Source organism: Octopus sinensis, linkage group LG26 (assembly GCF_006345805.1).
Source record: "Octopus sinensis linkage group LG26, ASM634580v1, whole genome shotgun sequence".
Taxonomy (NCBI): domain Eukaryota; kingdom Metazoa; phylum Mollusca; class Cephalopoda; order Octopoda; family Octopodidae; genus Octopus; species Octopus sinensis.
Window position 1 is genome coordinate 10,474,782 of NC_043022.1, and position 27,732 is coordinate 10,502,513.

Here is a 27,732-nt window from a genome sequence, read left to right on the forward strand (position 1 = left end):
TGACTAAATTTTATTGAAAATGAAAGTTTAGTAAATTAAATCATAGATATCCAAGGACATATTTATTTTTTAAAAAAAACGATACTTCTTTAGTACTACTATATTCAATGTAATCTTTGCAATATTCGGCTCCGACATTGTCAGTATTAATCGGAGATCAACTCTTTGTAGAATGTCGAGTCGGTTACGAGCTTTTGATATTTAAGTTAAGAGACCAGACATAAACTAGATTCAACGGAAAAATCAGGGACGTACAACTATAATTCTCCCAGAGTAGTTAATATATTTTAGCAGTGTCATTAGTTTTCCATTCATTTTGCTTATTTTAAAATCTTGGTTCAAATGTTTTATCCCTCTGCAATTCAATAAGATTCTCCTGCAAACGAACATCTACATTAACTTCAAAAGGAAGTACCAGAGAACCGTTCGTGGATCTTTTCCTTTTGAACGGCAGACAATTTCTAGTTAACTAAACACTTTAAAACTTCGTATACTGGTAGAATGTGTCAAAATAAAACATTTTTTTCTCTTGGCATTCTTGAGAAAATTGTGGACACTCAGGTTACTTTTTGCTTGCACAGATTCCCAGGGGTCTTATGGACCTCGGGTGAGAGCCACTGATGTAAAATCAATCAACGATGACGGAATGTGCTGACAGAGACAGACTTTTTTTCCCCCCCACGTTTTTGCAGCATCACTTCATGCACTTTTGAATTAATTGTTTTTATATATATATAGTGGGCTGGATGTGATGTGCCATATCAATTCGATATGATGTAGCCTACTACTGAATGTAGCGTGTAGATGTAACGCTTGAAGGTTCTCATGCCGGAGTACCAGCAAACATCGAAGAATCAACACCAAGAAGGAAGAAATATTATTTACATATGTTTATTCGTTTGCCCGACAGGTAGTTAAAGAGACAGTAGCAATTCTAGCGATAGTGACAAGAAGGATGGCTCGCTGGTTAGTAGTTGATAGTGTAGAAAAAGGTTGTCTGTCAGTAGAGAGTGAAAGAGTAAGGAATGTACGGTGCTGACTAGAAAGGATAAAGTTGGCATCGCCTTTCTTGCTGCCGAAAGGCTCTTTTCGCATATCGAGCGAAGGGAAATGCTGCTCTTAGTTAAGGCTGACGCAGAAGCGGGCATTGCTCCTTGGTCATTAGCTGATACATAAGAGGAAGAGATAGGAAATTCTCTCTGTTATATAGACTATGGTCAGTAGTGTAGGTCAAACCCTAATCCAAGGACTAACCTTTTCTTGACCAGCACAGGTCCTAGGGGGTCGAGTGTTTCCTCATCAATCATTTGGTGTGGAGAGGATTACCCGCTCGTTTTGACAAGCAGCAAGCTGGTAGATTTGGTTTCAAATCTCAGGCAGGGTCAAACTAGATACGTTAGCACGCCGGGCGAAATGCGTAGTCGTATTTCGTCTGCCGTTACGTTCTGAGTTCAAATTCCGCCGAAGTCGACTTTGCCTTTCATCCTTTCGGGGTCGATAAATTAAGTACCAGTTACGCACTGGGGTCCATGTAATCGACTTAATCCGTTTCTCTGTCCTTGTTTGTCCCCTCTGTGTTTAGCCCCTTGTGGGTAGTAAAGAAATATATAGATCACTGTATCGGATGTTGTTATACATCGCTGGTCACAATGAGCTTCCCATTATTGAATGCGCCCTTCTTTTTTCATCTTTACTTTAAATCGTCTTCATCGTCATAGAAGCCTTCCGATTTGCTTTTTCTGTCACACACGCAAAACATCTCCCAAGAAATTTTCTAGTTTCTCTATGAATATCATCTCAGCATTTCGAATGCATTCAGCTAAACTTCTGATGTCTCGTTTCCCAATACAAGATGCATGTGTGTAGCTGATATTAGAGTTTATAAACTCTCAAAAGAACAAAAGAACGTTTTTTTTCTTTTTTTTTTTTTTGGAAATTGTGGATCTTGAAACACGTTATAAATAATAACATGTAAATATTGAGTTTAAAAACCCTTCATAAATCCTAAAATGTTGACTTTTTTTCCCAAGTTTTTCTTTCTTTACTAAAAGTTTTAAAATACAGACAGTCCGACGGGTTAAATGGTGTGCTTCGATCACAACCCCGCCCTTTTATCTGTGTTCGTCATCATGCGGAGAGCCGGCGAGGTCCACTCTCACCAAGTGCTCTCCATCGCTGTCAGCTCCTCTGCATCTTCTAAGGTGACCTCGAACCTCTGGAAATCTTCCTTAATTGCTTCCAATCATCTTGTGTAAAAACAATTGTCCCACCCAAGAATTTCTCCGTTTATGTGGGGATTTTTTTTTGTATCCCACATTTCAAAACAATGGAGAGCTCCCTTCAATCCTCCCCCAGCCCTAAAAATCCGTTTTTTTTTTTTTTATTTAACGTCTGCTCTCAGCATCTTCCGTCGTTCCTTCACACGACAACAGCTATCACTAATCTTTTCTTTTTTTTTTTTTAATTTTATTCATCATCGTCATCATTGTCGTTTAACGTCCGTTCTCCATGCTAGCATGGGTTGGACGGTTCGACCGGGGTTCTGGGAAGCCAGAAGGCTGCACCAGGCTCCAGTCTAATCTGGCAATGTTTCTACAGCTGGATGCCCTTCCTAACGCCAACCACTCCGTGAGTGTAGTGGGTGCTTTTTACGTGCCACGGTCAGATTGGTGTATTTTATGTGCCACCGGCACGGAAGCCAGTCGAGGCGGTGCTGGCATCGGCCACGAGTCGGATAGTGCTTTTTACGTACCACCAGACCAGGGATCCTGGCTGGTTCAATTCGATTTCGATTTCGCTTGCCCCAACATGTCTTCACAAGCAAAGGGGGTTGGCATGGGTGCCTGTCGTACGGTCGCATTGGAGTATTTTACGTGCCACGGCCACGAGTCGGATAGTGCTTTTTACGTACCACCAGGCCAGGGATCCTGGCTGGTTCAATTCGGTTTCGATTTCGATTTCGCTTGCCCCAACATGTCTTCGCAAGCATGGGGGGTTGGCATGGGTGTCTGTCGTCGGATGAGGTTCTATATCGACTTCGCTTGCCTCAACCGGTCTTTGTGTCCAAGGGAGGAAAGGCATTCATAAGTGGGCTGGGCTCACTTGTCCTGCCTGGTCTTCTCACGTACAGAATATTTCCAAAGGTCTCGGTCTCTGGTCATTTCCTCAGTGAGGCCTAAAGTTCGAAGGTCGTGCTTCACCACCTCGTCCCAGGTTTTCCTGGGTCTACCTCTTCCACGGGTTCCCTCAACTGCCAGGGATTGGCACTTTCTCACACACCTATCTTCATCCATTCTCGCCACATGACCATACCAGCGCAATCGTCTCTCTTGCACACCACAACTGATGCTTCTTAGGTACAACATTTCTCTCAAGGTGCTAACGCTCTGTCGAGTATGAACACTGACATTACACATCCATCGGAGCATACTGGCTTCATTCCTCACAAGCTTACGCATGTCCTCAGCAGTCACGGCCCATGTTTCACTGCCATGTAGCATGGCTGTTCGTACACACGCATCATACAGTCTGCCTTTTACTCTGAGCGAGAGGCCTTTAGTCACCAGCAGAGGTAAGAGCTCCCTAAACTTTGCCCAGGCTATTCTTATTCTAGCAGTTACACTTTCAGCGCACCCACCCCCACTACTGATTTGGTCACCTAGATAACGGAAGCTATCAACTACTTCTAGTTTTTCCCCCTGGAAAGTGACGGAAGTTGTTTTCTGCAGATTTTCGGAGGTTAATGCTCCCGAGCATCTGCCACATACAAAAACTATCTTCCCAGATCGCACAATTCTTAATACCTGCAATCCGCATAATTTTTGGAGAGAAAAAATGTCATAGCACCTCCACTTCCTCCGTCATTTATATAATATTCTACTCAGACTTGCAAATTGCATTAATTTTTGTTTGTTCGTTTTTAGTTCACTCTCACCTACTCCATTTGAAATCCCCATTTTTTAAAGATTTCTTTCTTTCTTTCTGTGTAAAAAAAATAAAAATTGGGTATACCCGTACACAAGTGTCCCCTCCCCCATATTCCAAACTTTATTTCGTCATAATTTTCAGAAAAATGGATACTTTCTTTTAATGAAATTTTCTACAAATATGCTTCAGATGGTGTAGATTCCGATTATATCGGAATATGTTGTGAAAAGTGTTTTCTGGGGGTGGAGTGAGGAGTTTCGGAAAATTCTCACGAGTCGGCTTTGTTTCCTCACGATTTTCCAAAAATGGACATTTTTTTATTAAGATTTTTCAGGGTGTATAGATTAAGATTATATCAGAAGTTAATATGAAAACAATAGGTAGTCTCGTACACATGCATTCTGACCACACATGAGAAAACAACACTGACTCCTGTGACTTTCCCCCACTCATCGAAATCCTTATTCACAACAAATTCCTTTATAATCGGAATCTACATCATCTAAAGACTATTTGTAGAAGATTTCATTAAAAAGCATCCATTTTTGTGGAAGTTGTGAGTTAACAATGTTGGAGGAGTGGCACACATGTAGGTATGCCAAAAATTGTTCAGAATATATTTAAAAATATTTTTCGAAATCAAAAATAAGAAAAAGTTGGAACTAATTTCGGGCATTCATACAGTGCAAGGAAAATAATGATAATTTCCTTTATTTTGTGTATGGATATACAAATTATGAAAAAGTTGTGTGTGTACAATTTATGAAAACAAAAGTTACAGCCAGTTATAGTGTGTGTTTTGATCAGACCACTGCTTGGTTTCTGTTAGTTTATGCCCTTCCAAGCACACGAACTATTTTATGTGAATTAAAATCTTTCAACATACTTTTTTATGTAGGAATTTTTTTGTGAACTTAATTCCAAATATAGAACTGACTCTTTGCCTGTCCAAAATATTTTCGTATATTTGTCCTAAACCTCCATGCTTGTTTTCAGATATTTAGTGTCATACATTCTGAGTAATATTAATGCTTTCCTTTTCATAAGTCTTAAGTTATTCTGGTAGTTGAAAAAATTGGAATTGTGTATCATATATGGATGCCTGGGAAATATGACCTGTGTATCACATGTAGTGCACAGGCCAGGCAAAGGGTTAATGTAAAAGTTCATTAGTTTGATTTTGTTTTTTTTTTTTCAAAAATATTTTCAAAAGAATTCTCCTCCAATGCTTTCTCCCCTCTCAAAAGATATTTGTCTTACAGGTTGCTTGGTGACCCTGTCAGTACAGGTGCCACTTAAAAAACATCCAGTTCACCCTGTAAAGTGGCTGGCATTTGGAAAGGCATCCAGCTGACCTTGTCTAGGCTTGTGCCACATAAAAAGTCCACTCTGCTGGGTGGTTGATATTAGGAAGGGCTTCCTGCTGTAATTATCCCACCAAAAGTCACTGAAGTCTAATGCAGGCTTGGGTGTGGCCAGCTTCTGTCGAACCGTCCCACTCATGCCAGCATAGAAGGTAGACGATAAATGATAACGATGGTGATGATGATGATATATAGATACCTATTGGCATACATGTTGCTATACAGAAATTTGGTCACAACTGAAAGAAAGCATTTATTTGCAATGACTGTTCACTATAAGAGAGTAGATTGTTGCAGTTGGGTATATTTTGAAAGAAATTTAATCATCTCAGAATTTTATTTTATATAAATTTTTTTAAAAATTGTATCATATAAACATTGTCATATATAATAATGTGAAAATTCTTTTCTTTTTTTATAGAAAAATGGAAACATTTGAATTCCATCTTCCCATCTGCAGGAATGATCTCTTACGACGCAGTACAGCTAATCAGTATGTTGTTGAACTTATTGGCTTTAGGCATTTGCCTGGAGCCTTGGAAAGTAAGCAATCGAGTTCATCTTTTCAGTGTTTTAGAGAGAATAACAATGGTTTGGCAGGAATGACAGTGGAATGTTAGAAATGGTAGTTCTTCCATCTTAGTGTTCAACAGGCTGGGTTTAGTTTCATTGCTCATTACTGGAGATAAGGTTGGACAATTGTTTTTACTGATGGCAGCTATTTAGCTAGAAACATGTCCATGACTGTCCTCTTCTCCTACCCTACTCTTTGACGGTATGTCAACTTTGGAGAATTCTTGAATCTTGTAATTATCTCCCCTTTTCAAGTGGAGCTGGTCTTAATTGTCACTTGGTAATTATGATACAACCTCGAGAGCAGTTGTTCTCAACTTTTTTAATATCTGGGCCAGATCCAAAGCTTGGATTTTTTTTAGGAGACCTTCACAAGAAAATTAAAACAAGTCAACCCATTAGTGTCCAAATTTTAAAATTTAATTTATTAACAAAAAAAAATTTTTTATACAACTTTACCTGATACTAAATATATAAAAAATAATTTTATTACAATATTTGAAAGACACTGCAGTCTTGTTGATTAATTAAAGATATCTCAGAAAAATACAGGTGTTTCAGAAATATGATGGATTGTCCTTCTGGTCCTTAAAAAAAAAGGACCATGGGCGCTAATGTGCTAAAGAAAAATTTCTATTTATAATGGGAAGACCGTTGAGAGCTACCATAAAAATGTTAGAGCTGCATCCATCCCTGGATACTGTGGTTGAGGACCATTACTCTGGAGGCATTGATAATTTTAAAAACAGAAAATTTATATTGTATTTGATGTATCTATATTTGTCTACATACCACTGGCCACTCAGATGATTTCACTTGGTACATTTTTGTTTGAATTATTTAACTCCTGCTGATTAGATTTACTTAGTGTAAATAGGCACCATAGTTTAGTGCAGATCACTCTCTCTCAGTGGTGAGCTGTCTTTTGCTGTTTAGGCCATGATGGAGCAGACGTGATGACAGGTTTTCCGTTATAAACATCTTCACCTTGTACAGTTTAACCCTTAACTCTTTTTTAACTGGCCATATCCGGCCAAAATACTTGCTTTTTATTCAAACTGACCAGACCTGGCCTCTCACACTTACTCTTGAATATTTTAAACATAAGCAATCACAACATTGAAAAACATTGAAATATCAAAAGCTACAAGGTAATGCAGGATAAACTCAAAACAATGTGAATAAACAAGCATTACATTTGACAGTGTAATCTGAACACTAAAGAGGTAATGTAATTTAAGAGAGATCTGGTTGCTATTTCTTGCAGATTGAGCTACCACACAAAAGCTCCCGCAGTGGCTTACAAGTGTCGAGGTCAGCTTGAACTTGTTTGAGGAGATAAATGAGCAATAGTGCTTTTAATGTGGCATCAGCACTAGTGCTTTCAGTGTGGTACCAGCGTTAGTGCTTTTAATGTGGCACCAGCACTAGTGCTTTTAATGTGGGACCCGCACCAGTGATTTTAATGTGGGATCAGCACTGGTGCTTTTAATGTGGAACCAGCGTTAGTGCTTTTAATGTGGCACCAGCACCAGTGATTTTAATGTGGGATCAGCACTGGTGCTTTTAATGTGGAACCAGCATTGGTGCTTTTAATGTGGGACCCGCACCAGTGATTTTAATGTGGGATCAGCACTGGTGCTTTTAATGTGGAACCAGCATTGGTGCTTTTAATGTGGAACCAGCATTAGTGCATTTAATGTGGCGTCAGCACCAGTGATTTTAATGTGGCACCAGCGTTAGGGCTTTTAATGTGGCACCAGCACTAGTGCTTTTAATGTGGAACCAGCACTAGTGCTTTTAATGTGGTACCAGCGTTAGTGCTTTTAATGTGGCACCAGCACTGGTATCAATTTCTGCTGTGGCAGACTGGGTTTCTTCAGTACGGCAGTGTGCTAAATATCTTAATCCTTAGTCATCTCCTTCATATGTCTCAGTACCTCGGAATCGGCCCTAAATACTTCATCCCGTGTCTTCCTGGGTCTCCCTCTTCCACAAGATCCCTCCACTTTAAGTGATCAGCACTTCTGTATGCAACTGGCTACATCTATATGCATCTCATGACCAAACCAGCACACTGCATCTAATTCCTCTTATGCCCAACTTTTCCCTCAATACACTCGTGTTCTGTCGCACATGTACACTGCTATTACACCAGCCATATAGCCATAAACAACTTTTATGAAAAATTTTCTATTGAAATCCATTTTCCTTTCCGAGTTTTGTTAAAACAAAAAAAAAAAAAAAATATATACTGCTTTATTAATTTCAAATTGGATTAAAATCCAGAAATGATTTAGGTATGTTATTTTGTTGTTTATAGACTTCAGAGTGACCATGCGAACTGAGGGTTACCTGACCATTTTAGAACAATTTAATGTTCCTTTCAGTATCCTGTGGTGAGTAATATTTTTAGTTCTTATTATATAATTAGGCACATGGCCTAGTGGTTAGGGTGTTGCACTCACAATTGGTAGATCATGGGTTTGATTCCCGGAAGTGGGCAGTTTGGTGTGTTCTTGAGCAAAACACTTCATTTCACATTTTTCCTGTTCACTCAACTGTGAATTGGTAGCCCTGTGATGCAATAATCTTCTGATCAGGGGAGAATATTAGCCTGCTCATCTAGCTAGCAGGGTGGCATCATTCAGAAGCTCAAACACTGCAAAGCACACTGTGACCAGTGATGTATAACAACATCCAATAGTCTGGTCAGTACCATGTTTATATAATTATATTGCATGTGTGTTATATATATATATATATATATATATATATATTTATTTATTTATTTATTTATTTATCCCTATCTCTCTCTTTTGGAGAGGCACAAGCACCTATACACACATGACAGTAATTTCTGCCTATCAAATTCAATCACAAAGCTTCGGTGGGCCCGGGGCTATAGCAGAAGACACTTTCCCAGAGTGCCACGCTGTGAGACTGAACTCGAAACCATGTAGCTAGGAAGCAAGCTCCTTAATCACACAACCATGCCCGCGCCATATATATATATATATATATATATATATATATATATATATATGAATCCAAGAGAGTTAGGTTGTGAATCAACCAACTAAGGGATAATATCTATCCAATATACAGCTGGTAGAATACCCAATTATTAATACACAAGTGTTTTTTCATTGCATGGCAATTACATTACTGAGTGTAATAAATTTTACCATTAATTTATAGAGCAATAAGAAAATGGAGGGGATCAAGAGGTAGTATTCATCAACTTTTAGACATTATATTATGTCAGTTAATTAATTTACTAAAAGGACAATTATAACAATATGCATACATGTATAACATGTTATGCTTTACATATATAATATATAAAATATTAAAATATCAATAATTATTAGAATATATAACATAGAGCAATAGAAATTGGGATAATATCTTACAGCTGTTTCAGCCAAGAGGCAAAAATACCTCATGCTACTTTTATCCCTCCAGTTGACTGAAGTAATTAGTAGATGAAATTGAGGTGCTTGAGTGTTTCTCTAGGCTTCATCAGAGATTTTAGAAAGTACATAAGGTTAAGTCATAAATATAAATACACACATATATACATACTTTTACATATGCATACATACATATATGTATGTATGTTTTTTTGTTTTGTTTTTTCTTATATATATTTTCCATTCAATGAAATGAAATTATGTTGAGATATACTATTCCTTTATCAGTTCTGATGCTGAATCTTCTCAGGCTCTGCGTGAAAATGTCTGGCAAGTTCTTCTCAAAGGTAAGACATGTTTAGCTTCCTTTTTTTCTTTTCCTGGGCTTTAATCATGGTGGGTTGATTTTATTAACCACTTACTTTATAGTCTGCTAATTGCTTTTTTTTTCTCATCAAATAATTAAGTGGATCTTTGACACAAGTTTGGTATAGATGACTCTATTTGTTCCATATACAAAGAGCTTGGAAATTATTCATTTATCACTGTTTCTTTTTGGAACATCAAACCCCCTTGATGAAATGGGGACAGATGTACCATTATTTAATACTGATCCCATAAAAGAATTGTTGAATAAGTCTGTTAGTAACAATTATCTAGGAAATATTACTGGCATACAAGGTTTTTTTTGTTTTCCCCCATAGGTATGTCTTCATTTGTGAGAGGGCTACGATGTTTGGTTGAGAAATTTCCAATACCCAACAACAGCAGATTGCAGCACTTGAATGCTCTTAAGATGATCTGTTACTTAATGTCTCAGCTATCTGATAACTTTGAAGCTGAAGAATCCAAGGTGAACATGATCCAGGTAGGGTAAAACTTTTATGTTATATTTTGAATTAGATAATCTGCTTAAGAAAAGAACAGAATCCTTAAAATGAAATTACTGCAAGTTTTTTTTTTCTTTATTTTCTGTCTTAAACAAATTATTCAATGTAACTTTTTGATTACTTAAGCATAAGGCTTAACTTTTCATAACTTATGTATCGGTCCACATGAAAAGCTTTCGTGCCAGTCCACATGAAAAGCTTTCGTGCCAGTCCACATGAAAAGCTTTCGTGCCAGTCCACATGAAAAGCTTTCGTGCCAGACCACATGTAAAGCTTTCGTGCCAGTCCACATGTAAAGCTTTCGTGCCAGTCCACATGAAAAGCTTTCGTGCCAGTCCACATGAAAAGCTTTCGTGCCAGTCCACATGAAAAGCTTTCGTGCCAGTCCACATGAAAAGCTTTCGTGCCAGTCCACATGAAAAGCATTCGTGCCAGTCCACATGAAAAGCTTTCGTGCCAGTCCACATGAAAAGCTTTCGTGCCAGTCCACGTGAAAAGCTTTCGTGCCAGTCCACGTGAAAAGCTTTCGTGCCAGTCCACGTGAAAAGCTTTCGTGCCAGTCCACGTGAAAAGCTTTCGTGCCAGTCCACGTGAAAAGCTTTCGTGCCAGTCCACATGAAAAGCTTTCGTGCCAGTTCGCATGAAAAGCTTTCGTGCCAGTCCACATGAAAATCTTTTTGTGCCAGTCCACATGAAAAGCTTTCGTGCCAGTCCACATGAAAAGCTTTCGTGCTAGTCCGCATGAAAATCTTTTTGCGCCAGTCCACGTGAAAAGCTTTCGTGCCAGTCCACGTGAAAAGCTTTCGTGCCAGTCCACGTAAAAAGCTTTCGTGCCAGTCCGCATGAAAAGCTTTCGTGCCAGTCCACGTGAAAAGCTTTCGTGCCAGTCCACGTGAAAAGCTTTCGTGCCAGTCCACGTAAAAAGCTTTCGTGCCAGTCCGCATGAAAAGCTTTCGTGCCAGTCCACATGAAAAGCTTTCGTGCCAGTCCACATGAATAGCTTTCGTGCCAGTCCACATGAATAGCTTTCGTGCCAGTCCACATGAAAAGCTTTCGTGCCAGTCCACATGAAAATCTTTTTGTGCCAGTCCACATGAAAAGCTTTCGTGCTAGTCCGCATGAAAATCTTTTTGTGCCAGTCCACGTGAAAAGCTTTCGTGCCAGTCCACGTGAAAAGCTTTCGTGCCAGTCCACGTGAAAAGCTTTCGTGCCAGTCCACGTGAAAAGCTTTCATGCCAGTCCACGTGAAAAGCTTTCATGCCAGTCCACGTGAAAAGCTTTCGTGCCAGTCCACATGAAAAGCTTTCGTGCCAGTTCGCATGAAAAGCTTTCGTGCCAGTCCACATGAAAAGCTTTTTGTGCCAGTCCACATGAAAAGCTTTCGTGCCAGTCCACATGAAAAGCTTTCGTGCCAGTCCACATGAAAAGCTTTTGTGCCAGTCCACGTGAAAAGCTTTCGTGCCAGTCCACGTAAAAAGCTTTCGTGCCAGTCCACGTGAAAAGCTTTCGTGCCAGTCCACGTGAAAAGCTTTCGTGCCAGTCCACGTGAAAAGCTTTCGTGCCAGTCCACGTGAAAAGCTTTCGTGCCAGTCCACATGAAAAGCTTTCGTGCCAGTCCACATGAAAATCTTTCGTGCCAGTCCACATGAAAAGCTTTCGTGCTAGTCCGCATGAAAATCTTTTTGTGCCAGTCCACGTGAAAAGCTTTCGTGCCAGTCCACGTGAAAAGCTTTCGTGCCAGTCCACGTGAAAAGCTTTCGTGCCAGTCCACGTGAAAAGCTTTCGTGCCAGTCCACGTGAAAAGCTTTCGTGCCAGTCCACGTGAAAAGCTTTTGTGCCAGTCCACATGAAAAGCTTTTGTGCCAGTCCACATGAAAAGCTTTCGTGCCAGTCCACATGAAAAGCTTTTGTGCCAGTCCACATGAAAAGCTTTTGTGCCAGTCCACATGAAAAGCTTTTGTGCCAGTCCACATGAAAAGCTTTCGTGCCAGTCCACATGAAAAGCTTTCGTGCCAGTCCACATGAAAAGCTTTCGTGCCAGTCCACATGAAAAGCTTTCGTGCCAGTCCACATGAAAAGCTTTCGTGCCAGTCCACATGAAAAGCTTTCGTGCCAGTCCACATGAAAAGCTTTTGTGCCAGTCCACATGAAAAGCTTTTGTGCCAGTCCACATGAAAAGCTTTTGTGCCAGTCCACATGAAAAGCTTTTGTGCCAGTCCACATGAAAAGCTTTCGTGCCAGTCCACGTGAAAAGCTTTTGTGCCAGTCCACGTGAAAAGCTTTTGTGCCAGTCCACGTGAAAAGCTTTTGTGCCAGTCCACATGAAAAGCTTTTGTGCCAGTCCACATGAAAAGCTTTTTGTGCCAGTCCACGTAAAAAGTATCCATGCTGGTGCCATGTAATTAATGAAGCCAGCACACTTTAAGGTAAAAAGGTGTAGGAAGGGCATCCAGCCATTAAAATCCAAGCCTAATCAGACTGGAACTTGGTGCAGCTCTCCAACTCTGGTCAAGCAGTCTAACCAATGTCAGCATGGAAAACAGATGTTAAACAAAATAATTCCTCTGGTGCAATTTGAACCCAGAAAGATGCGAGAGAGAATTATCTTCGAAGATGCACTGCTTCTCTGTTGCTTTATATCAATTTGTTGCTATTGTAATCTTTTTCTCTGAACCACAAACATCCAACAACTGAGGTTTATTTCTAATTTACATCATTTTTAGCAGCAGTTGAGTTGATTTGTTTGACTAAAACCTTTCAAGATGGTGCCCCAGCATGGCCATAGTCAAATTGACTAAAACCAGTAAAAGACAATGTTGCCTTCTATATTTTGCTGTGGGTCTTTATCATAATCATCATCATTGTTTAACGTTTTTCCCTGGGTGGGGGTGCACTTTCTATGCCATCATGTACAGGATATATTTATATTTTTATTTTTCTAGGGTCGTAAAAAGAAATCAGCAGATGCCTTCCAGACTATTGATTGGCCCTATGAAAAGGAAGCATTTCTGAAAGTTCTTTTGGAGTTGGTTGTGTTGGACCTCGATAAGTTGTGGGATCCACCTATCGCTGAAGAAAACTTTATCAAGTGAGCTTATACAAATACTTTCAGTCCATGTGTTCATGTGTATATAAATTCTACATTGTTTTTACGTTAGGTTTTTCTGTGCTGGTTGGGCTTGGATGAGGCTTGTTGAGGTAATATACTCTAACCATATAGCCTTCTTGGTGATGACCCTTACTTGATTTTCAGTGATGACGCATGGATTAGTGGTTAGAGCAGCGTTTCTCAACTGGGGTTCCCCGGAACCCTAGAGTTTTGCAAAAGGTTCCTAGGAGTTTTGCAAGAAAGAGTGAGATATGCTAATTTCATGTTCATAATATTACTGCCTTGCCTGGCCCCCGTGCTGGTGGCACGTAAAAAGTATGATCCATCTGTGGCCGTTTGCCAGCTCCGTCTGGCACTTGTGCGGATGGCACGTAAAAAGCACCCACTACACTCACGGAGTGGTTGGCGTTAGGAAGGGCATCCAGCCGTAGAAACACTGCCAGATCAGACTGGGCCTGATGCAGCCTTCTGGCTTCCCAGACCCCAGTTGAACCGTCCAACCCATGCTAGCATGGAAAGCGGACGCTAAATGATGATGATGATTGGTTATTGTAAAATAGATATCCTGTCTAACCTGTTTGTTATCAAAATGATATAACAACCGCATACACACGCACACACGTATGATATATTTACCACGTGAACTATGATGAAAAATATGGGATAGTTATGGTGTATAACTTATTTTGTGCAGGGGTTCCTTGAGACATGTAATTTATTTTAAGGGTTGCACAAGGGTAAAAAGGTTGAGAAACACTGGATTAGAGTATTCAGCTCAAAATTGTAAGGTCTAAAAATATTCTAAAAATATACCAAGTATATCATCAAAATCTCAAAGCAATGAGATAATGCATGATTAATTCAAATCAATGTGAATAAATAAGCATTATAATCTGATCACTAAAGGGTTAAAAAAATTTGTATTTTTATAATTAAATATTAGGAATTGTATAAAAAATTTGTTAGAATCTTTTGTGAATTGTAGAAGTTTAATCAATTTATTACCAATAAAGGATCTTTTCGGTTTGAACGGCAGTTTTTTAAAATAATTTCCACATAACTAAAAACTTTTAAACTTCGTATACTGGTAGAATGTGTTTATAAAACATCTTTTTCTCTTGGCTTTATTGAGAAAATTCTATGGTTTGTAAGATATTTGTTGTTTTTTTTTTCTGCAATTTCAACCAATCAATGACGTCTATTGAGGTGAACACATTCTGTGTCGTATGAATATGTCCCTCGTTTAAGAAACTTTGGGTTTATTTACATTTCTGAAGAAAAAAAAGATACCCTAACCCTTAAACAGATTGAAATGCAATTGATCGATACTAGCGTCATAATTATGGGTGACAATTTCATATGACACCGCTAGAAAAAACTGCCGTTCAAACCGAAAAGATGCACCAATAAATTTTAACAATATAATCTTAAATAGACCCTGGTTGAAAGCCACTGGGCTAGCTACTGATATTTCTTGTTTTCTTTTGTTTTTTTACCCAGTTTCTTTGGTATCATCTAATATTGTAAAATCTATAATGTTGCACTGTTTGCCATCTAATTATTATTATTATTTTCTTTTGCAGTTTGATTATCTCATGCTGCTACAATCTTCTGCAGAATCCCAGTATAACTCGGCAGAAGGAAACAAAGGAGGTTATTGGCAACATACTCGGTGTGCTGGTGAAACGTCATAACCGAGCATTATGTAATTAATCCTCATCTCTTTCTGTCTTTGTAGTGTAGTGATTGTAATGACAGCAATGAATGGGACAGATTCTGTGTGTGTGTCTGTCTGTCTCCCTATCTCTCTCTCTCTCTCTCTCGTCCCATTTCTGTAATATAATGTGTTTGCAAGGAGACCAGATATGTGTGTATGTGCCCAGTTTTGTGTGTCTATTCAATTATTGTCCATGCCCACGACAACCTTGATTAAGTAGACCTGTGGTCAAAATTACTCCAGCCTGGGCCCTCCCATGTTTTTTCATAAACAGTGTGTTTAAGGCTACATTATCTTGTGTGTTTTTTAAGATGGACATGATTTAAGGGGAAATTTGACTGCTGGCTTTAGCAGGTGAATTAAACAGCTGAGGCTCCTTCCCTTGGTTTATGTTCGGCAAAAGGGTCCCATATAATAAGTTTCAGGCATATACAAAAAAAAGTACCTGGGTCGATTTGTTCAAGTAAACCCTTCAAGGTGATGCCCCGGCATGGTCTCAGGCCAATGACCGAAATAAGTAAGTGTGGAAAAGATTCACTTATCTGTAGTTTTTGTTGATGTTGGTGTTCTGATAATGATTTCACATTTTGGTACAAGGCCAGCAATTTCGGAGCATGGATCAAGTCAATCACATAGACCCCAGTGCCCAACTGGTACTTTATCAAGGACGAAAGGCAAAGTCAGCCTCAGCGGTATTTGAACTCAGGCGGTGAGCTGGCTGAAACGTTAGCATGCCGGGCAAAATGCTTAGCGGTGTTTCGTCTGCCGTTACGTTGCGAGTTCAAATTCCGCCGAGGTCGACTTTGCCTTTCATCCTTTCGGGGTCGATAAATTAAGTACCAGCTACGTACTGGGGTCGATGTAATCGACTTATCCCTTTGTCTGTCCTTGTTTGTCCCCTCTGTGTTTAGCCCCTTGTGGGTAATAAAGAAACACATACATACATACATATACACGACAGTCTTCTCTAAGGGTTCTGTCTACCAAATCCACTTACAAGACTTTGATCAAACCAGGGCTAGTAGAAGACACTAGCCCCTTGTGGGTAGTAAAGAAATAGGTATTTGAGCTCAGAACGTAGCGACGGGTGAAATACCATTATGCATTTCGTCCAGTGTGCTAATGATTCTGCCAGCTTGCTGCCATGGTGTTCTGATAATAATCCTTTTTACTATAGGCACAGGGCCTGAAATTTTGGGGGAGCGGGATAGTCAATTACATTGACCCCCCCCCCCCCAATGCTCAACTGGTACTTATTTTATCGACCCCGAAAGGATGAAAGGTGAAGTTAACCTCAGCAGAATTTGAACTCAGAATGTAACAACAGGCAAAATACCTATTTCTTTACTACCCACAAGGGGCTAAACACAGAGAGGACAAACAAGGACAGACAAATGGATTAAGTTGATTATATCGGCCCCAGTGTGTAACTAGTACTTATTATTTAATCAACCCCGAAAGGATGAAAGGCAAAGTCGACCTCAGCAGAATTTGAACTCAGAACGTAAGGCGAAATACTGCTAAGCATTTCGTCCAGCACGCTAACAATTCTGCCAGCTTGCCATCTTAGGTGTTCTGATAATAGTGGAAATGTTTTTATTATATTCTGTCTGTTTGTCTTCCAGGTAACAGTTTGAGGATTTTGCAACTCCTACAACGTCATGAACATACCATCAGCTCACTTGTACAGATAACCGAGATCATTGTTACTAAGTACGGTGCAACCAACATAGTGTTTGAGATAATGAGGTTGGTAGGCTCAAGGTTATTGCTTTTCATTCTGTTTTGTTTTGTTTTTTTATTGCAAGAACATTTATTGTTAATATTTGTAGCTTGTTTGAGGCTTTTTAATGATTTTTCATCTTATTACATCAAATATCAAAATATGTGAAAAAGTTAAATTGAACTTATTATTTGAACCAGCCCTATCCATCCCAAATGTTATTATTTGAACCAGCCCTATCCATCCCAATTGTTCTACTGGTTTTATGTTCAAACCAACCAGATCTGGCCACTCACACTTACCCTACAATGTCATTCTAAAAATAAACAATCACATCATTGAAATCTCAAATCTATGAGATAATAGATGATTATTCCAAAGCAATGTGAATAAATAATTACATTTGACAGAATAATTTGAATGCTAAAAGATTAAAGCAAGTCTAAGAATAACAATGGAACATTTACCGTATTTACATTATTTACATTTGACGGATATTTGTCATCATCTTGTTTGTTGCTAACACAATGTTTCGGCTGATATACCCTCCAGCCTTCTTCAGGTGTCTTGGGGAAATTTCAAACCTGGGTTCTCATTCCTAAGGTATTTTTCAATGTTGTTATTATTATTATTTTTGTTCAGGTCACTGCTTGGAATCGAACGTGGAATCTTGGGGTTAGTAGCCCGCGATCTTAACCACTACGCCATATACCCACCAGCATATGGCGTAGTGGTTAAGAGCGTTGGCTACTAACCCCAAGATTCCGAGTTCGATTCCAAGCAGTGACCTGAACAAAAATAATAATAATAACAACATTGAAAAATACCTTAGGAATGAGAACCCAGGTTTGAAATTTCCCTAAGACACCTGATGAAGGCTGGAGGGTATATCAGCCAAAACGTTGTGTTAGCAACAAACAAGATGAGGACAAATATTTGTTGAATGTAAATAATGTACATAATCCCTCATCTCTTCAATATGGAACTGTATTTGATGGCATATAAAATGTGCTTATTTCCAAACAATAAATCCCCAAAAGTCAGCCCAGCTCCTGTATACAGAGTCAGGCTTCTCCTGAGCTGATTTTGTCCCTGATGCTCACTTCATCCTGAATATGTACTGCTGAAACTGGGTGCATCTAATGTGATTGTGCATCTTATGCTATCAAACTCAGTATTGAGAATAAGATCAGATTTATTGTAAAGGTCATGTCAACTCGGGCTTGGAGTTTGACCTGACAGCTGATTCAACCTTTGAAGAAAAAAATTCATTCCTGGGGTTTGTAATTTCCAGCATACAAGTCAATGTAGTGTATATTGTAATCATGTATTTCAAACATTCAAACATTGTCACAATCTTTCCAAATCTTGCATTTCACATGGAATTTTTGGCCTGCTAAAGTTATCTTGGTGTATAAGTTGGTCTAACTTTTTGGGGCTGTTAATTTTGGTCTGAAAAATTTGATTTCCACGCCAGAAAATAGAGTAAAATATGAAAACAGGAGGAAAACCTCATTAAAAGAAGCTGCTGTTGGGGTAGTGATTTATATTTTACCACCATCCGAGCGTTATCGTTGCCAGAGCGGCTAACTGGCTTCCGTGCCGGTGGCACGTAAAAGGCACCGCACTACTGGCACCTGTGCCGGTGGCATGTGTAAAAAGATTCGAGCGAGGTCGTTGCTAGCACTGCCTGACTGGCCCCTGTGCCGGTGGCACGTAAAAGCACCCACTACACTCTTGGAATGGTTGGCGTTAGGAAGGGCATCCAACTGTAGAAACTTCGCCAGATCAAGATTGGAGCCTGGTGCAGCCATCTGGTTCGCCAGCCCTCAGTCAAATCGTCCAACCCATGTTAGCATGGAAAGCAGACGTTAAACGATGATGATGATGGTGATTTATATTTTACTGGTTTCTATGAAATGCAAGCTTTATGTTATTCAGAATGTATGAAACAAGTTACCGAGGTTGGAAGAAATTGAGAATGTATGTCATGTGATGCATGGCCCCCTGGAAATATATCCCATGTAATACATGTGATACATGATACATGCAAAGGGTTAATGACTGGAGAGTTTTCTGTGTGTGTGTTATTGATTTTTGATACTGATTTCAACTTCTAAAATAATGTAAACATTCTTTTTACGTACTTAGAGAGATTGGTCGTTTGGATTCTAAGGAGATCAGCAATAATTCGTCCGGTACGAAAGCATACGCTACTTTTCTAGTTGATCTTTCTGCCAAGATACCACAAGCGGTCTTCCAAAATATTAGCGTATTGATGCCCTGCTTGGAGATGGACGTAAGTATGAACAAGTTCTGTATTGTTTAACTCAATAACCCACAACTCATCTCTGAGAAGTTTTTTTAAGTGACATTACATATACATTATTATACATAAATAGATGTCTTTTATTGGCAATATGTCTTAATCCTTTAATATTTAAACTGGCTAGATCTAGCCTCTCACACCAACCCTGCAATGTCATTCTGAAGTTACATCATCAATATCTCAGAGTTGCAAAATGATGCATGATTGCTTCAGAGCAATGTGAATAAATGAAAAAGCATTACATTTGACAAATCTGAATGCTAAAGAGTTAAGCAAATGCCTGCTTACTGTAAATAAATGTCTTTTATTACCACTTGCCTTAATTTTTCCCTGAAATATTTCAAAATCCAGAGGTTTGTTCTCTGAATATTATTGTATTTGGTAATGTGGTTATTATTAGGTCCAGCTTCTGATATTCTGATAACTTAGTCTTGGTGTTTAGTCTTAAGATAGGCACTCTGTCTTTTAGTGTAGTCTGAAGATAACTTTATCTCTGTACTTCCACCAGTCTCAGAAGCTTTGTAAAAGAGTCATGGTTGCTACTCTACTGACTCATACATGCATGCATGGTAGACCCAGGAAGATGTGGGACACACATGGTGAAGTATGATTTTTGGTTGCTGAGTCTCACGGAGGTGATGACAAGGACCAAGACCTTTGGCCATTTGCTGTGCTTGAGAAGATATGTCAAGCTAAGTGAAATCATAGTCCTGGCCAGAACCAGTGACAAGTAAATGACACCCAGTACACTCTGTGAAGTGGTTGACATTAGGAAGGGCATCCAGCCATAGAAACCAAGATAAAACAGACTGGAGCCTGGTGCAGCTCTCTGGCATGCCAGCTCCAATCAAGCCATTTTCTCCATGCTAGTATGGAAAATGGATGCTATTCATCACAATATATTTCAACGATGTGGAAATTTTAGTCATCAAAGTAAATACCATTACAATCAACATATTTGAAGTTGAAAAGCAAAATTGCTCGAATATCGCATTTTGACAATTCCGTTTCAGATGATTGTAACAATGGTGAAAAAAAATATCAATGTGAATTTATTGATGCATTTGAACAACTCTATTTCTGTATTATCAGATAATTGCACAAAAATGTGCAAAATAGTTCAAAACACTGCAAAAATCCAATACAAATTCATGGTTCAAAACGTTGCTTTTTACTCAACCTGATAGATGATGATGATGATGACAATTATGAGGAGAAAACAGGAGGGGGCTTGGTACAGTGGTTAAGGTGTTGCACTCACAGTCACACAAGATTGTGATTTCAATTCACAGACACTTCATTTCATGTTGCTCAGTTCTAATCCACTCCACTCAGCTGTAAATGTGTAACACTACGACAGACTGGCATTCCATTCTGGGATAATGTTGGCCTGCTTGTCCAGACAGCAGTTTTGCATCATTTGAAAGCTACAACAATGCAAGGAAGCACATTGTGACCAGTGGTGTATAACAACATGTGAAGGCACCTGGCTTAGTGGTTAGAGTATTCAGCTTATGATTATAAGGCTATAAGTTTGATTCCCAGTGGTACACTGTCATGTAAGGGCCAGCCTTATCTCATTCTGTGTTACACTGAATCCCCCTGAGAACTATGCTAAGGATGTGTGTGTTTGTGGGATGCTCAACCACTTATACTTCAATTTCATGACCAAGCTGTTCTGTTGATTAGATCAACTGAACATTTGTCTTCGTAACCAATAGAGTGCCGGTATAACAATATCCATTCTTGATACATTAATAATATATTTATTTAATAATAATTTATTTATTTATTAATAATATATTTATTATATTAATTTGTAATATTATATATTACAGAGATATACTTGCATAGCAAGTGACTTGATCTGAGATCGTGTGCAGCATGGAAGGTGTTTATAAGCCATTTAAAAACACACAAAAACTGTTAGATTCACTTCAGCATCTAAATTTAATTTGTCAAAATATTTTCGTTGCTTCGAAACTGCAACCTGTTCACTGACAAAATTCTGCGATGCATCTTTGACAAATTAAATATAAGTGTTGAAGTGAATCTAACATTTTTTATGTGTTTTTAAGTGGCTTGTAAATACCTTCCACACTGCAATTGTGTGTGTGTGTGTGTGTGTGTGTATATCAAAATAAGCAACAAGAATAACTTCAGTAATTTCGACAGAGCATAGTACCTTGAGAGAAATGTTGTACCTAAGAAGCATCAGTTGTGGTGTGCAAGAAAGACGATTGTGCTGGTATGGTCATGTGGTGAGAATGGATGAAGATAGGTGTGTGAAAAAGTGCCAATCCCTGGCAGTTGAGGGAACCCGTGGAAGAGGTAGACCCAGGAAAACCTGGGACGAGGTGGTTAAAGCACGACCTTCGAACTTTAGGCCTCACTGAGGAAATGACCAGCGACCGAGACCTTTGGAAATATGCTGTATGTGAGAAGACCAGGCAGGACAAGTGAGCCCAGCCCACTTATGCATGCCTTTCCTCCTTTGGACACACAAAGACCTGTTGAGGCAAGCGAAGTCGATATCGAACCTCATCCGATGACAGGCACTCATGCCAACCCCCTTTGCTTGTGAAGACCTGTTGGGGCAAGTGAAATCGGAATCGAAATTGAACCAATCTTATGACTAGCACCCGGCAGATGCCAGGACCCCTAGACTGGTGGTACGTAAAAAGCACTATCTGAATTGTGGCCGATGCCAGCGCCGTCTCGACTGGCTTCCGTGCCGGTGGCACGTAAAATGCACCAATACAACCGTGGCCGTTGCCAGCCTCGCCTGGCACCTGTGCGGGTGGCACGTAAAAAGCACCATCCAAAGCCAGTGCCGCCTCGACTGGCTTCCGTGCCGGTGGTACGTAAAATGCACCAATCCAACCGTGGCCGTTGCCAGCCTCGCCTGGCACCTGTGCGGGTGGCACGTAAAAAGCACCCACTACACTCACAGAGTGGTTGGCGTTAGGAAGGGCATCCAGCTGTAGAAACATTGCCAGATAAGACTGGAGCCTGGTGCAGCCTTCTGGTTTCCCAGATCCCCGGTCAAACCATCCAACCCATGCTAGCATGGAGAACGGACATTAAACGATGATGATGATGTTTCACGCTACATCATTTTATTAAATGTTGTATTATAACAGTTTTAAAATGTTGAACAATCATCAGCCATTGATGATTGCTCAACATTTTAAAACTGTTGTAATACTTACAACATTTAATAAAATGATGTAGCGCGAAACGATTGTACCAAATTACTGAAGTTATTCTTGTTGCTTATTTTGATTATAATCACCCCTATATATATATATATATATATATATATATATAAAATAGTAAATTTGTGGTTTTGTAAGAAGTAATTATTATTGAATGATTCTTTATTTATTTTTTGTTTTTGTTGTCATTTCTAGTCTAGCATAATGAGAAACTGTATTCTTTGTGTTATCAAAGAGATTATTGTAAATGTGCTGAGTTCAGAGAATTTGGAAGCTTCTTTGAAAAAAACCAAGGACCAATTCTTCACTATTCTCAAGGTAAGGTATCCCATTCATGTTAACCACACTTTTACTGTGTATTGTCTGCTGTGGTGCTGTCATGGCTGTGTGGTTAAGTTTGTAACCACATAGTCTTGGGTTCGGTCCCACTGTGCAGCACCTTGAGCAAGTGTCTTCCACTTAAGCTCCAGCCCAATCAATGATTTGTATGTAAGTTATTTTATTAAATTCTTTGTTATATTTAAAATAATTGAAAGAAACACAGAGCATCTCAAAATAAATACAGTAATGAAAGGGTTAAAGAAAATGCCTTTTTTTTTGTTTTCTCTGTGTGTGTCTGTGACTTTCTGAGACAGCTGAGAAAGTTGGATGCTAGTTGTGCTATTGTTGTTTCATCCCAGGGCCACCCTGGTTGAGTAGACCTATCAAAGGCATTCAAGTTGTGACCATCTGGTCTTTTTCTACATAATTCATCTCAGATGCCCTTCGTGTGTGTGTGTATTTCCACTTGGGTTTATGTGTGACCATGTAGGTGGTATTGATCTTGGTTTAAGTCTATGTGTGGGTTTGTATGTATGTGCATACAGGAGTAGCTGTGTGGTAAGTAGCTTGTTTACCAACCACATGGTTCCGGGTTCAGTCCCACTGCGTGGCACCTTGGGCAAGTATCTTCTACTATAGCCTCGGGCCAACCAAAGCCTTGTGAGTGGATTTGGTAGACGGAAACTGAAAAGAAGCCCGTCGTATATATGTATATATATATAAGTTTGTGTGTCTGTGTTTGTCCCCCTAGCATTGCTTGACAACCGATGCTGGTGTGTTTATGTGCCCGTTACTTAGCGGTTCGGCAAAATAGAATAAGTACTGGGCTTACAAAAGAATAAGTCCCGGGGTCAAGTTGCTCGATTAAAGGCGGTGCTCCAGCATGGCCACAGTCAAATGACTGAAACAAGTAAGACTAAAGGAATATCATCATCATCGTTTAACGTCCGCTTTCCATGCTAGCATGGGTTGGACAGTTCAACTGGGGTCTGGGAAGCCAGAAGGCTGTACCAGGCCCTGTCTGATCTGGCAGTGTTTCTACAGCTGGATGCCCTTCCTAACGCCAACCACTCCGTGAGTGTAGTGGGTGCTTTTTACCTGCCACTGACACAGGTGCCAGACGAGGCTGGCAGACAGCCACAATCGGATGGTGCTTTTTACGTGCCACGGGCACGGAGGCCAGTCGGGGCAGCGCTGGCAACGGCCATGTTCGGATGGTTCTCTTACGTGCCACCGGCACTGGTATCACAGCTGCAATTTCCATTGATGTTGATGTGTATGTGTGTATATATATATGTATCATCGTTTAATGATGATGATATATTGAATCATCTGCATAAGTCACACATACCCAGCTATATATATATATAAAGTTAATCCAAACAAGAAAGCATAAAAGAACATGCAAGGACTTGGAACAAATATAGTATTATTGGACGCTCAGGAAAGAAGGAGGGTTTAACGTTTCGAGCAGAGCTCTTCGTCGGAAATATAGGAGAAGGAAAGATCCAGAGAAGGGAAAAAATCGCCAACGGTACACACGCGGTCACATTTTGAATGTATATATATATGTGTGTGTGTGTCTGTGACTCTGAGTATGGCAGTATGACAAATATATGCAGTGTGATTATGGGGTGTAACATGTATGTGTATAGGTAAATTTAAATGTGTGTGCACACATAACACTCAATCATTTTACAATTGCAGAGGAGTAAATGCTTAACAACCCATGACTTCAAAACTTCCAACTAAACCATCAACATTTGTTTATTTCTAGGACCATGTCCACGATGTGCATGCTTTCGTAAGAAGTAAAGTTTTACAGATTTGGCTTGAGATTGTCCAACAGCAGGTCAGTTATTGTTTTTGTTTCCACCCTAATTATTTGTTTTCTCGTATTGGAGTCTGCATTCACAGGGTTGTGTATATGAATGTATGTATATAATCTATTTGTATATGTATATATGTATTTTTTATTCGTGGCACGTAAAAAGCACCCACTACACTCACGGAGTGGTTGGCGTTAGGAAGGGCATCCAGCTGTAGAAACATTGCCAGATTAGACTGGAGCCTGGTGCAGCCTTCTGGCTTCCGAGAACCCCGGTCGAACCGTCCAACCCTTGCTAGCATGGAGAACGGACGTTAAACGACGATGATGAATATCTATATAATGTGAAGGCATTTGGCTCAGATGTTAGGGTATTCAACTTAAGATCTTACAATTGTGAGTTCGATTCCCGGCCATGTGTTGTGTCCTTGAGCAAGACACTTTATTTCATGTTGCTCCAGATCCACTCAGCTGGCAAAAATTAATTGTACCAGTAATTCAGAAAGGGCCTGCCTTGTCACATTCTGTGTCGCACTGAATCGCTCTGAGAACTATGTTAAGAGTACACATGTCTATAGAGTGGCCAACCAGTTGCACATTAATTTCACAAGCAGGCTATTCTGTTGGTCCGGTCAACTGGAACCCTTGTCACCATAACTGACGGCAAACCAGTCATTTGTATCATAGGTGCAGGTGTGGCTGTGTGGTTAAGAAGTTTCTTCACTTCATGGTCAGTCTCCATGTGTAGCATCTCGGAGGCAAGTGTCTTCTACTATATCCCTCAGCTGACCACAGCCTTATGAATAGATTTGGTGTCTGTGAATGAGTGTGACTGTCATACAAGCAGTGTCACTCGTTTGCAGTGTTGTGTGAGAACATGCTTGGCCATGGGGGAAATATCACCATCCCTGGCAGAGTGAACTCGATGATGATGATATTCCTGAAAATGTGGCTCAGTCATACCCAAAGACTCAGTCTTCAGTGATGTGACTATGCTGATTATAAAAACTATACATATAATAGAAGATAAACCTAGCCTGAATAGGAAACTGGAATGGAACACTTGCACACACCACGGCATATGACAGAAGAAGATCCCCATAAACTGGTAACACTATAAACAAAACTAAAAACATAATAATAAAATACACAAATAAATAATCAAATGGAAGTAAATAACTATATACATTAAAAGTAATAATAATTAGGTGTAAACATATGAACAAAATAAAAATACACAAAAACAAAAACAAATTACACGAACGTATATAAACAGAAGATACAAATATTACATGCACTCCCCCCCACACACTAACTAAACATAGACACACATAGAGGTATACGCATGCGCAAATGAAGACATACAATAAGAATACAAAATACAAAATGGCTGACCGTTAAGTAAGGAGAGACACAAATAAGAAAGAAGAAAGCAAAGGACCACTGATGAGGTCACAGAAATGTGACGAAAGAACTCTGGCTGAAATAAGATTAAGATTAATGTAAAAAATAAATAACGCTGAAGCAAAGTAACACCAAATACATAGTGCGTGTGTTTTTATTGGCTAAACTGGCAAAATGACCATTTCTAAATACAACAATATTCTGTGATAGTTGTCTCAAAATTCTAATAACTTTTCCTGGTTCTGGTAAACTGTAACTACGTGCAACTATGTTCAACTATGGCTGCATAATTAAGTAGTTTGTTTTATAACTGCGTAGTTTTAGTTTCAGTCTCGCTGTGTGGAACTTTATGCAGGTGTCTTCTGTTGTGCCAGGTTGACCAAAGCTCTGTGAGTGAATTTGGTGGATGGAAACTGAAAAGAAGCTTATTGTAGTTATGTGTGTGCCCTTAGCTTGAAGTTGAATTGCATGCTAATTATAAACATATGTCCCTGGTTTGCAAGAAGAGTTGTTTGTTTGCAATCTTCCATAAAAACCTGGGAGAAAGTATTACATTGCTTGGAAATGGGTGTCATTAAGCAAGAGCATCCAGCTGTAAAAGGTCTGCTTCAACGTATTACCTCCGACCCATGCGAACATGAAATAGGAGATGTTAAAACGATGATTTATGGAAAATGTATCGTTTTGTTTACTGTTATTTTATTTGATATAGTTTATTTCATGTTTCTATTTTGGAAGAAATATAAAACCAAACTAACCTTTCTTTTTCAGTGTTTACCATTATCTCATCAAGAAGAACTCACAGGTCTTGTAGTGGGTCGTTTGAATGATAAAGCAGCTAATGTCCGGCGCTATTCCATTCAGCTTTTGACTGCTTTGCTCCAGATGAATCCCTTTGCACATAAGGTTTGTGTTTGTCAGGTCCCTACTTTATCATTAAAATAGGGTTCTTCCATTTTAGTTGCTTTTTGTTCAAGTTTTACTGTTTGTTAACTGATGAAGGAATGTAATTAAGAAATGGAAAATATTGCATTGATTAATTAATTTGGATGAAGGAGCAAGGAGAAAAAACTTCCTTCCTTAGGCCTATAAGAGCTGGCAGATATCTGACTTCCAGTAGAGACAGAGTATATTGATTGCATCAGTGATCAGACTAGATGAACTTTTTGGGATATTATAGCATAAGATATGGTTTAGAACTAGACCCTCCACCACCACCACCATACACATTTTTTTTATATATTACTTTTTACTTGCTGAGCCTGAAGGTAGGAACATTTTCCATGATGAGGATGATTTTTGCAGGTCTTTCAAGACTAAGCAACTCCAAAATAGTAAACACCAGTTGCAGTAAATTCTAGCATTATTGTCTGCCAGGTGCAGGTATGGCTCTATGGTGAGAACATCACTTCTCAATTACATGGTTTAAGATTCAGTCCCATTGCATGGCACCTGTGGCAAGTGTCTTCTGCTAGCCCTGGGTTGACCAAAGTCTTGTAAGTGGATTTGGTAGACAGAACCCTTTGAGAAGACTGTCGTGTATATGTATGTATGTATGTGTTTCTTTATTACCCACAAGGGGCTAAACACAGTGGGGACAGACAAAGGGATAAGTCGATTACATTGACCCCAGTGCATAGCTGGTACTTAATTTATCGACCCCTAAAGGATGAAAGGCAAAGTCAACCTCGGCAGAATTTGAACTCAGAACATAACGGCTACGCATTTCGCCCGGCGTGCTAACAGTTCTGCCAGCTCACCGCCTTATGTATGTATGTATGTATGATCAGACGGACTCCAAAGGGGCTGGCATTGATCTTTATCGTCAAGATTTAGGTTAATTAGTAACATCAATGAAAAGTACAGTAAACTTGTATGGAATAGAAAAGTTTTGGACAGTCTTTCTTTAGGGA

The 27,732-nt window shown here is 39.4% G+C and overlaps 1 protein-coding gene across 1 annotated transcript in view; it reads left to right on the forward strand.

The window, feature by feature from the left end:
• The window catches only part of LOC115224806 (condensin complex subunit 1-like), a 74,343-nt gene that overhangs the window by 815 nt on the left and 45,796 nt on the right, over positions 1-27,732 (forward strand). Inside the window, exons 2-12 of the mRNA XM_029795730.2 lie at positions 5,713-5,834; positions 8,188-8,263; positions 9,569-9,627; positions 9,985-10,148; positions 13,113-13,258; positions 14,863-14,984; positions 16,622-16,745; positions 18,871-19,018; positions 22,462-22,584; positions 24,365-24,439; positions 26,591-26,725. Coding sequence (XP_029651590.1) covers positions 5,717-5,834; positions 8,188-8,263; positions 9,569-9,627; positions 9,985-10,148; positions 13,113-13,258; positions 14,863-14,984; positions 16,622-16,745; positions 18,871-19,018; positions 22,462-22,584; positions 24,365-24,439; positions 26,591-26,725 — 1,290 coding nt within the window. The 5' untranslated portion in view covers positions 5,713-5,716. The remainder of the gene's footprint in view (positions 1-5,712; positions 5,835-8,187; positions 8,264-9,568; positions 9,628-9,984; positions 10,149-13,112; positions 13,259-14,862; positions 14,985-16,621; positions 16,746-18,870; positions 19,019-22,461; positions 22,585-24,364; positions 24,440-26,590; positions 26,726-27,732) is intronic.